This window comes from Trichechus manatus, unplaced genomic scaffold, assembly GCF_000243295.1.
Source record: "Trichechus manatus latirostris isolate Lorelei unplaced genomic scaffold, TriManLat1.0 scaffold00200, whole genome shotgun sequence".
Classification (NCBI taxonomy): domain Eukaryota; kingdom Metazoa; phylum Chordata; class Mammalia; order Sirenia; family Trichechidae; genus Trichechus; species Trichechus manatus.
Window position 1 is genome coordinate 823,796 of NW_004444136.1, and position 12,127 is coordinate 835,922.

At 44.1% G+C, this 12,127-nt stretch overlaps 2 protein-coding genes across 3 annotated transcripts in view; both read left to right on the top strand.

Annotated features, from left to right (window-relative positions):
* Positions 1 to 233, top strand: part of MSMB (microseminoprotein beta) — a 35,701-nt gene extending 35,468 nt beyond the window's left edge. The window contains exon 4 of the mRNA XM_004387964.2: positions 2 to 233. Within this exon, the coding sequence (XP_004388021.1) occupies positions 2 to 86 (85 nt within the window). The 3' untranslated portion in view covers positions 87 to 233. The remainder of the gene's footprint in view (position 1) is intronic.
* A 1,902-nt stretch (positions 234 to 2,135) lies between these two features.
* Positions 2,136 to 12,127, top strand: part of NCOA4 (nuclear receptor coactivator 4) — a 25,581-nt gene continuing 15,589 nt past the window's right edge. The window contains exon 1 of one of the 2 annotated variants that reach the window (XM_023742097.1): positions 2,136 to 2,225. The gene's annotated coding sequence lies outside the window, so the exon portion shown is untranslated. The remainder of the gene's footprint in view (positions 2,226 to 12,127) is intronic. The other variant, XM_023742096.1, reaches the window with a different exon arrangement.

Genomic DNA, 12,127 nt, shown 5'->3' on the forward strand with positions numbered 1-12,127 from the left:
TCCTCAACAAGGAGACCTGCAGCTATACCGTGGTGGAGCTGGAGAACCCAGAAAAGAGCTGTGTTGTCAGTGCTTGGGTAATGTAATGTGCTTCTGGCGGGCCCAGACCCTCCCACGTTGGTCCTCATTCTCTTGTGGCCTCCAAAAGTCTAGGATTGTGTAGCCCTACCTATCAATAAAAGATTTTTTGAGCAAATACTTGCCTATGTGTATACTTTTAATTCATAAATTATATATGGAATAATATATTGCACATTATAAAGCATCCAAACATTTAAAGGAGGAAAAAAATGAATTACTGTTACAATGTTTTTCCTGCAGCCCAGTCATATACCCCTTACTCTGGAGACCACTGTGGCTTTAGCTGCTTCTGATATGCCCACACTCTGCCGCCTTGGGGTCCTGCTATCTGGTGGACAATTCAGGAAATAAATGTGCCTTTAAAAGCACATCTCTTCTTTTCTTTGAAGTGTTCATGCTTATCCTACCTTCTTCTTCTTCAGGGTGTGTCCTCCATGTTGTATCCCCACATACCTCTGTGTCTGCCTGAGGTTAGTGCATATTAGAGCAAGAGAGCCTGGAAGAAGTACTCCCAAAACCACATGCAACCCAATGCGAGTTTAACAGGCCAAGGGTTCTGCCTTGTCGGTGGGGAACTGTTGGGTGTTGGGCTCCAGTATCTGCTATCTATTACTACATATCCTAAAACTGAATGACTTAAACAGTGACAAGATTAATTATCTCTTGCTGTTTCCGTGTTAAAGAACATTTGTTCACATTGAGTCAATCAGGTGACTGAATACTGCCTGGGCAGTGCTATCAACCTGGGTATACAGTGAAGCAAAGAGACTAGGTCCCTGCTCTCCTGGGGCTTACAATCTTGTGTGTGTTATCTGTATGTATGTGACAGATAATAACCAAACGGTCAACTGGTAAACAATCAGTGGACAACTGGTAAACAGCTTTATTTCCCCTGTGCCTCCTAACCCTACCTGTTCAATCATGCTCTGTGGACTAGTTCTCCACATGCACCAGGTGTGGAGAATTTCTTGGGGTGATATGGCGCAAACCAGCGTATCCTTTGGAGTCAGAATGATGTGTTTGGGGTCCGGGCTCAGAAATTTATCTTTGCATCTGTAAGTTAAGGCTAAACAATATCTGCCTTGTGAGGTCACTAACTTTTTCAGTTAACCACAGATAATAAAAAAGTGCTTTGGTTGCTTTTAGTTACAAAAACGTCTCATTCCAGGGTCTGCACATGAACTGAGGATGTAGAGGAAGAGGAAAGTTAAGACTGGCTGAATTTACCTCAATGGCACCGATGCAGACTTGGATACCTCTGCCTGTGGCGGGTGTTTAAAGCTATTTCCTCGTGAGTGTCTGGGACTTTCCCCTGCTGAGCCTCTTTCTCCGTGTTCCTCTTCCAACCACCAGCTGGGAAGGCACTCTGGGTATCTGCAGCCCAATCTATGCATCCTGTCTTTCGGCTGAGTGTGGCTTGTCCCTTGTAGGAGTCACTCTTGTGGGGTTCATAAAACCTTATCATGATCATCTCCTTTGCAAATCCTATTTTGATGGTCCTTTGCCTTGCTGGGAAATTTGGGGGGCGGTTGACACTGAGTATTGGGGACCTAAGTCCAAAACTGAGAGAATCCCACATAACAAGTGGTCACAAATAAACAAAATTTAAATGTGGATAATGCCACACTGGGGAGAACGGGCAGCGAGGGGCAGGAATGGGGTACGGTGTGTGGAGAATTGTATGGGGTGATACGATGCAAACCTGGGTATCCTTTGGAGTTAGAATGATGTCGGTGGGAATCTGGGCTCTGACATTTATTTTTGCATCTGTATGTTAAGGCCAAATAATATCTACCTTGTGAGATCATTTGGTGTGAGCGAATCACTTAAGATAGTTCTCGGCGCAGAATTTGCCTTCAATAAACATATTTAATTTGATTTAATTTATTCACGAAGGGTGAAAGGACACCGACCGCTGCCCGGGAAAAGGGGTGCGCCTGCGCCCTGCGCCCTCTAGAGGGCGGTCAAGGGCTGCCGGCTGACCCGAGAAACGATCTCGCGACACTGTCAGACCTGCGGCGAGAAGCGTGGGAGGAAGGTTGCGTTCTCGCGAGAACTCGGTCTTCGAGCCCTTCTCTTGTGTTGGGTCGGGTTTCTGTTCACCCAAGGTCCTTTCGGTTCTCCTGGAGCCACGTTAGGAGCCGGTAAGAACGCGAGCGGCCGCCGGGGCCGGTGCATCTCCTCCTGCTCTCCTGCCGCGACCGGTCCGGAGGCGGGGGGTGCTGGGACCGCCTGCCCTCTGGGCCGGGGCCTGGCTTCCCCTCTACACGCCGGCCCTGGGGCCACCTTCGCCCGCCTGCCAGGCCGGCCCCGGCCCGGGTGTGACAGCTCCGCGGTTCCGCTGGCTCTTGCCTCTCGCCGGGGCCTCTGGGGCGGGGCGGGGGCCGTTTTCCAGCACAGGTCCGAGCACATCCTTTCCTAGCTAGCCCGGCGGAAAAGCTAGTGTTTCTTCGGCCCCCTGTGTGGCCGAGCCAGCGTTACATACCATCGCATTTAATTCTCTAACAATTCCAAGAGGTAGTTTTAATTGTCTCGGTTTTACAGATGAGACAAACGAGTCTTGCTCATCGGTTCATTCCACCAACAATCAGTTTGGGCTGCTAACCAGAAGGTCGGAAGCCCTGGCGGTGTAGTGGTTAAGTGCTGTGGCTGGTCAGCAGTTCGAATCCACCGGGCGCTCCTTGGAAACCCTATGGGGCAGTTCTCCTGTGTCCTGGAGGGTCGCTTTGGGTCGGAATCGAATTGACGGCAGCGCGTTTGCCTTTTTTTTTTAAAAAATGTGTTCAAGGTGTTAGTGGTATTAAGATGAAAAAAATGAACATAAGTCCTAACCCTTCTGGGACTAAATTCTCGTGGTGGGTACAACAATAATCATATAACAGAGTAGCTTTAAGTGCTGAGTGACTATAAACAGGATTATTTGATCAGGAATGTCTTGACTCAGAGTGCTAGAGTCTGTCTGACCCCAAGGGCAGGGCTTTTTTCTCCAGACCATTTTGTACCCCTTTCTAATCAGGGTAAAGTTCATCATGTGTAACTACCTTTGGCTAGACTTGGCTTTCCACTTCCCCCTTGATAATTTGGAAGGAAATATGGTTGTAGGGACTCTTGAGTTACTTTCCGAGTAGTCACAGTGGGCTCGTTTTACACTGGCGCCCTAGTGTGACATTCTGAACTTTAAAGAACATCAGTCCCTTCCACTAAGGCTGACTCAGACGCTGCAGTGGGAGGTCCTCCGGAGAAGGATTCATATATAAAGTGCAGGTACTTTGGAGGAGGATTTACTACTACCTTGTGACTTAGACAAGTCACTTAGTTTGCACTTATGCAGATTTGCTATTTCCAGATTAGTTAAGATATGTAAATGAGAGAATATTTGTAAAGCCTAGCACAGTGACATGCCTTATATTTTACTTCTCCTTCCCTCTCTTCCCATGGAACACTTGTCCTTGGGCCTCTAGGCAAATCCTAGGGGTATAAAGTTTTATGAAAGTTTGTGTCTAAATAAACCTCTCCAATTACATTATTATGTTAGGGCACACAGGTATTTCAAAAGTAGAAAGCACATTGAGCTCTGTAAGGAAAGGAAGATGTGATTCTCCAAGGTGGGGGCGGGGGGAGGTATCATATTTTAGAATTACCTGAGAGGTTTTTTTCAAATTACACAGTACTTCCCCCATTTTATTAGATCAGTGTGGGCCCTGGTGGTGCAGTGGTTTAGAGCTTAGTTGCTAACTGAAAGGTTGTTGGGTTTGAGTCTACCCAGTGGCTCTGAAAGAGAAAGACCTGGTGATCTGCTCTGGTAAAGATTACAGCCTAGAAAACCCTATGGGACAGTTCTATGCTGTCACAGGTGGTCACTATGAGTCGGAATCTACTTGACAGCACCAAACAACAGAACAGCTGTGGCAGAATGTCAGGAACCTGTATAGGAGTTTCATAAAGCTCTGCAGGATATTCTGACATGGATTCCTCCCCCCATCTGAGGGCCTCTTGGTTAGTGTTTTATAAATAATTTCCCTCATATAGTTAAGTATTAGCATACTAGAAGACATTCAGAGCCAGTCGTTGCTGCTGATGGACTTTTCTTATTCCAAAGAACTTGTATTTTTTGGTGAGTCAGTGGCACAAATCCTCCTCTAGGTGGCAGGTTTACCATTGTATCCTTAGGGACTATCACAGTCCATGTCGTTTTAGGCAATAAATACTTGTTGAATGAATACATAAAATCTTAATACCCAGTCTCTTCAGCATTCATTGTGTGGTTGTGGACTTTAGAGTCAGTCTTGGGATTACATCTTGGCTCTTCTCCTTAAAAGCTTGTAGGTAATGTATTTAGCATTTCCAAGCCTCCTTTTAAAATGGTGGTGATCATCCCCACTTTAACGTTTATGAAGACTAAATGAGGTAGTGTGTAAAAAAAAGTCCTGGCACTTAGTAGACTAGAAGTAATTATTGAATCTATGCATTCAACGAATACTTTTTAACCATCTCCTATGCAACTCTGTGAACACTACATAGAGTCCCTATCTATATGGAACTTACCTGCTAGTATGTTTTCTGAAGGGGAATCAGAAAATAAACAGTTTCTACATGTAAGATTCTGATGAGTACTACGGAGGAAAATAAAGCACATTAACGGGGTGGTGGAGGAAGGAATGATTATTGTATATAAGATGATTGGAAAAGCCTCACTGAAAAGATGACCTTTGAGCAGACACCTTATGGAAGTGAGGAAGGGGGCTGTGAGGATGTCTGGAGAAAAGTCAAAGGGCCGTGGGGCAGAAGCATCCTTGATATACTGGAGGAGCAACAAGGAGGCCGTTGTGGCTGGATTGAAGAGAGAAGGAGGGGAGGAATGGAGGAGTGGGCTGCAGTCATGAGGTTTCTGTGGGAATCTAGGTGAGAGGTGATGGAGGCCTATTAAATGGATGAACTACATAAGTTTTAATTGTCACACTCCATTTTCTGACTAAAAGTAATAAAACTGGCTAATACCTGTATTGTTGCTAGGTGCTGTTGAGTTGATTGACTCAAGGCGACCCCATGTGTTAGAGAGTAGAACTACCCCATAGGGTTTTCTTGACTTTAATCTTTACAGAAGCGGATAATCAGGTCTTTCTCCCTCAGAGGCACTGGGTGGATTCGAACTGCCAACCTATCATTTAGCAGTGGAGCACTTAACCATTGCTTTTTACTATGTCACAGACACTATTCTAAGTGCTTTACATATGTTAATCTTGGGCAGTTTCCAGAAACGTATACCCAACCTTAGAGAACAAAGACATCACTATTCAAGGTATACAATGGACTGTGCTCCTGGTTCAGAGAGCATTTTCTGAAGCGTTATTGAAATCAGCAGTGAAGTCAGTTCCTCTGTTTCTATACTAGTGAGGTTGCAAAAGGCAAGTCTAAAGTGACTATAGTAAGGAGCCAACTGACACGTACGCACACGGGTGAACTTCAGTTTCATGAGGCGACTGTGCACGTCGATGGCATTTTTACTACTCTTACTACTTTCCAGCCCTTTTAACATTTTTGTCCAAGGTTTTCATTTTGTCTTTGTTTTCATTATAGGTACATTTACTTTAATTTTTTAAATAATTTTTGTTGTTGCTGTTGAGAATATACACAGCAGAACATACACCAATTCAACAGTTTGTACACGTACAGTTCAGTGACATTGGTTACATTCTTTGAGTTGTGCATCCATTCATTCTCACCCCCCTTTTTTGAGTTGTTCCTCCCCATGAACATAAACTCACTACCCCCTAACTTTTCTGTCCGATCTTTTGAGTTGCTGTTGTCAGTTTGATCCCATATAGATAGATCTTAAAAGAGCACAATGCTCACAGTCATTATAGGTACATTTAAATATATTGCAGTCAACATAGAATCCAGGTGAGCACTCTGGTGGCCGTGTGAAATGACTGGGCCTGGCTGTCAGTGTTGGAGCTGGGGCCGAGTTGCCCACTTTTCCTTTGGTGACCAGCTTTGATAGTGACTGTGTGCTGTCTGAGGAGCTGGCATATATTCCTTCTCTGTGTGTCTTTTGATTGTTAAATCAGAATATTACATTCATAATTTATAAGCTTACCTTCAATGTTGTTGTTGTCAGCTGCCATTGAGTTGGCCCTTGATTCGTGGAGACCCGTGCACAACAGAACGAAACACTGCCCAGTCCTGTGCCATCCCTGTGATTGGTTGCAGATTGAACAGTTGTGATCCACAGGGTTTTCATTGGCAGATTCTCGGAAGTAGATTGCCAGGCCTTTCTTCCTGCCTTCAGCCTTACAATTCCTCAAAGCCTTGCAGGTCATAAATATTCTCAGAATTAGATAGATTCACTGGCAAGTGAACGAAATAATTATTTTGCGAGTACTGGTTTTACTTAATTTCTGACATTAATTATTCATTCTAGTCTTTTAGCCATTCTTATCTCAAGTCATCATCCCTAATGTTGCCTGGCTCTGTTATGAAGTGGAATCAAGAAGTTCCTCTTTGGGGCTAGGATTGTGTTTGGGGCACTTTGGAGGCTTAATATTCCCCTTATTCAGCATTGCCTTGAGTGTTTTACAAACGTGACAATTCAGTGAAGCGAGTGAATAACTGACAAAATAGGCTAACTGTTTGAATTGTAAGTTTAGTCATAAGTAAGAAGTTAAGTCTTTTAATACTTAGACAATTACAGATTTCATAAGAACATAATCACAGCTGTTATTCTGAGTTTTAGTTTGGCATTATTGCTAGTCCTCCAGGCTTTAGAGGAGGGCAAGTATTTTATCACTTGTTTACTTCTGTGGGGGAAACCACAAGATGTTTACCATATAAAATCAGGGATGAAATGATGTTATTACTCTGGTGGTAATTAAGTCACATGTTTTCCTGTCCTTGACTATGTTATGGTAAAAAGTTTCAAGTTGAAGAGAGGGCACCACCCCAGTTCTGAAAGCCTACCAAACGTCTGTTGATGTCATTTGGAATTTCTGTGGTACTGCAAAGTCTGAGAAAAAAAACTACAGTAGTCCCCTCTTCTCTGCGGTTTTGCTTTCCGAGGTTTTGGTTACCCGCAGTCAACCGAGGTTCGAAAATGTTAAATGAATACGTAGCATGATGAAATCTCATGCTATTGGACTCTTTCATTCACATAACTTTTATTACAGTATGATGTTATAATTGTTCCATTTCGTTGTTGTTAATCTCTTACTGTGCCTAATTTATAAATTAAATTTTATCATAGGTATATACGTATAGGACAAATCATAGCATATAAAGGGTTCAGTACTATCCACCCTCTCAGGCATCCACAGGAGGTCTTGGAACGTATCCCCTGTGGATAAGACAGGACGACTGTACAACGTTGGCTGTAAATACATTAATGTGTCTCCTTCACCTCACAAAGCTGTGGTGCTTGCGTGACTTGGAGCTAAGCTTTGACAGGCTTGGAATCAAGGAAGACACTATCTCAGTGGCAATACCCTTGCCAGTTTTGTCTCGTTGGAAAGAAAACTAAAAGTAATAGTTGTGCTATATGGCTAGAAAACTTTATCTCTTCTGAAAAACCTTCCTGAATTAATGCAGGCCTTAGCGAGACATCAAGATTATTGTCTACATGTAAAGCAGAGCTACACCATACTTACTGTGGCTAATCTGACCTTGAGCACCCATTTATCATTTATTCATTCATCCATTTAGCAAACCTGTACTAAGCTTCTGTTTAGTGCCACAGCTTGCACAATTCCATGGACGCCTTTCTCTTTATGACAGTTCACTAGCACACATAGAATGGGAGTGGATTCCTAATGCCAGGCTCTCTGTTCACCATTAGTCTACAGAGTCAAATAAGACACGGTCCATTGTCTCAGGGAGCTCCCAGGCTAAGGAGACAGGCAGGTAAGAATAACGGCAGCACGTGTGCCAGCTGTCATGCTGGAAACCTGTTCAGGTTACAGGGCACAGAAGAGGCAGCTGCCAACTCTGTGGAGGATTGAGGTACTTGATCAGGAACGGCTTTGTAGTGGTGCTGACTTGAGCATAGCCCTCACAGTAGGGAAAGGACTGGCACTGCTGGGAGAGAGAGCTGGGAGAGCCACGGCTGGCCAAGTGAGCCAGCCAGGACTATCCAGTAGATCGGGGTGTGGTGGCTGCACTGGGGAGAGAGGCAGGAGAGTCAGGCGGAGGCCAGGGAATAGAGGCCTTTTGTCTTTGTAAGACCTGTAGGCGGTGGGGAGACTTCGGAGAATTAAAGTTCACGCTCTCTTTAGAGGATGAGATGATCTGCTAGCAATGGATGGTTCTATGGTTTTGAAACAGTGTAGAAATTCTTGAAGCAGAAGAGAGGTAAAATGCTTTATGACTTTCCCCCTTTAGAACCTAAACGTTTTATAAAGACATTAGGGCAAATAACCAAACTTAATGGAGTCAGAGGAGTCCCTGGGTGGTGCAGACGGTTAAGCGCTCGACTACTAGCCGAAACTGGGTGGCTTGAACCCATCCAGAGGGACTACGGAAGACAGGCCTGGAGATCTGCTTCTGAAAGTCACAGCCTTGTAAACCCCATGGAGCACAGTTCTACTGTACGTACATGGGGTTGCCATGAGTCAGAGTGGACTTAACGCAGTCAACGACAGTGGAGTTAGAGGTACCTGCAAAGTGGTCAGAGTGCAGAATTCTAGATTTTTATGATTTTTTTTTTCTCCCTAGTCTTTTTATGTTTATGTAGTATTTAATTGCTAGGAGCCCCAGTGGTACAGTGGTTCAGTGCTTGGATGTTAACCAAAAGATTGGCAGTTCAAACCTACCAGCTGCTCCGTGGCAGAAAAGACCTGGCAGTCTACTCCTGTAAAGATTTACAGCCTAGGCACGGTCGAAAAAACAAAAAATAACAAATGTTGAAGAGGCTGTGGGGAGATTGGAACACTCATGCTCTGCTGGCGGGAATGCAAAATGGTACAGCCATTTTGGAAAACGATATGGCACTCCTTAAGAAGTTAGAAATAGAAATACCATATGATCCAGCAGTCCCACTCCCAGGAACATATCCTGGAGAAATAAGAGCCCTCACGCTAATAGACATACGCACACCCATGTTCATTGCAGCACTGTTCACAATCCAGAAAGATGGAAACAACCTAGATGCCCATCAACAGATGAATGGATAAACTATGGTACATACATACAGTGGAATACTAAAAGAATACTAAAAAAAAACTTGTTGCCTTCAAGTTGATTCCAACTTACAGTGACCCTAAAGGATAGAGTAGAACTGCCCCATAGGTTTTCCAAGGAGTGCCTGCTGGATTTGAACTGCTGACCTTTCAGTTAGCAGCCATAGCTCTTAACCACAACACCACCAGGATTTCCAATGAAATACTGTGCAACTATAAAGAACAATGATGAATCTGTGAAACATCTCACAACATGGATGAATCTGGAGGGCATTATGCTGAGTGAAATAAGTCCATCACAAAAGGACAAACAGTGTATGAGGCCACTGCTAAAAAAACACATGATAAGGTTTACACAACAAAAAGAAACAATCTTTAATGGTTACAAGGGAGAGGAAGGATGAGAGGGAAAAACACTAAATAGACAGTAGATAAGTGGTAACTTTGGCAAAGGCTAAGACAGTACACAGTACCGGGGAAGCCGGCACAGCTTGTCCAAGGCAAGGTCATGGAAGCTGTATAGATGCATCCGAACTCCCTGAGGAACCACATTACTGGGCTGAGGGCTGTGGGGACCGTGGTCTTGGGGAGCATCTAGCTCAGTTCGCGTAACATAGTTATATAAAGAAAATGTTCTACATTCTACTTTGGTGAGTAGCGTCTGGGGTTTTAAAAGCTTGTGAGTGACAATCTAAGATACTCTGATGGTCTCACCCCATCTGGAGCGAGGAAAAAGAAAACCAAAGACACAGGGAAAGATTAATCCAAAGGACTAATGGACCACAACTACCGCAGCCTCCACCAGTCTGAGTCCAGCACAACTAGATGGTGCCTAGCTACCACCGATGACTGCCCTGACAGGGATCACAATAGAGGGACCTGGACAGAATGGAAGAAAAATGTAGAACAAAATTCTAACTCGAAAAAAAAAAGACCAGACTTACTGTTCAAACAGAGACTAGAGAAACCCTGAGAGTATGGCCCCCAGACACCCTTATAGCTCAGTAATGAAGTCACTCCTGAGGTTCACCCTTCAGCCAAAGATCGGACAAACCCATAAAACAAAATAGACTAAATGGGCACACTAGCCGCCCAGGAGCAAGGAAGAGGATGCAGGTAATGAGGAACCCAAGATCAAGAAGGGGAGAATGTTGACATGTCGTGGGGTTGACAACCAGTGTCACAAAACAATATGTGTATTGTTAATGAGAAACTAGTTAGTTTTGTATAACCTTCATCTAAAGTACAATTAAAAAAAAAAGATTTACAGCCTAGGAAGCCCTATGGGGCAGTTCTACTCTGTCAGAGAGTATCTATGAGCTAGAATTGACTGGATGGGCACACAACTAGTATTTAATTAAATTAGGTCATCATAGTAACAAAGCAGGCATACACTTGAGAACAAACACAAGGGACTCGTGGTAACTCAGTAGGAATTTAAGGGGGAGTAGCTGGAGCAATTAGTTGCTGGGCCATTGGTTAAAGGGAAGAGCGACCATTAAGTAGGTGATAGCCAGCAGTTTCTACTGGCTTTATATTGTGACCATTTTGTAGGGCACGTAAAATAATTGAAAAGTTCTTGACCCCAATTATATTTTAATAGACTAAAATTTTTTTCCTTCCAGCCATTGTCATAAAGTACAAAGGACCATACATTTTTTTTTGTATATTTTATTTTTGGTGAAAATATACACAACAAATCACCCATTCAACAATTTTTAAATGTAGAGTTCATTGACAGTGGTTACATAGTTCGTATTGTGCTCCATCTTTCCTGTCTCTGAAAGGGCCATACATTTTTAACTTTATCTTTCAGAGGTATGTCTAGTTTTCTTTGTATCTTTTTATCTTCAAAGATGGATAACAAAAATGTGTTGCCCTATTTTGAATTAGGAAGAGATGATTTTCTCATTACCTTTGGTAATGAATGTCTGAAAGGGGATCCCAGAAACTGTGTGCATCACAGATAAAGCAGGAGCCTCCACACACACTGTTCATCTGAAACCTCAGGGTTGTTTGAGGATGACGGCTCTTCGTGTTCTTTGCTTTTCATTATGTGATTTGGCTTTACTCTTACTGTTTACAAAAATAACTTCGCGTACATTAGACAAGAGCAAGAATTTTACATTAAAAAAATGGAAAGGGAATGACAGTGCTATCTAGATTTCATCTTCTGGCCAGCTTGGATATTCAGTCTGTAAAGGGTGGTTTTTCTCAGGAAAAGGGGCATCGGACTAGAAATGCTGTGAGAATGCTAGGCAGACAGGTAGCTGTCCTAAACATTCTCTCTATATTAATTCATCTAATTCTCATTGAGTTGGATCCATTTTTATCGCCCCCATTTTACAGATGGAGGAACCGAGGCACCGAGGAAGTGACTTCCTAAGGTTACACAGAATAGGAGTGGTGGAGCCAGGTTTTGGGCCCGTACATGTGGTCTAGCTCCTCAGCCCATCTTAGAGAGGCTGTCAGCTTCTCCACTGTGTTCCAGGCACCGGGAATAGTGCCTGGCAGCTGGTAGGTGCTCAGTCTGTGTTTGGTGAATAAAAAGCCTCCAGAGGCGTTAAAGGCAGTCCTGGACTGAGACCCTGTGTGAGTGGGAGAGGGGCTGGAGGAGGAGGTCCACAGATGAGGGGCCGTCTGAGAGCTTCAGACAAACTGGGCTGGAAGTGGTCACCTCACAGGGAGTCACAGTGACCAGGGACCTTCCAGTAACAACTTGGTAAGCCTTCCAGCCGGACCCCGTTTATTTCTCTGCGGAGATTAGCAGCAGTTAGCAGCCACCAGGGCTCCCCAAATCAAAGACGCCCCGAGCCCGGGAGCTGGCGTCACCGAGAGCGGCCAGGCGGGAGCTGCCCGGGGACTTCTTCCAGGGGTCT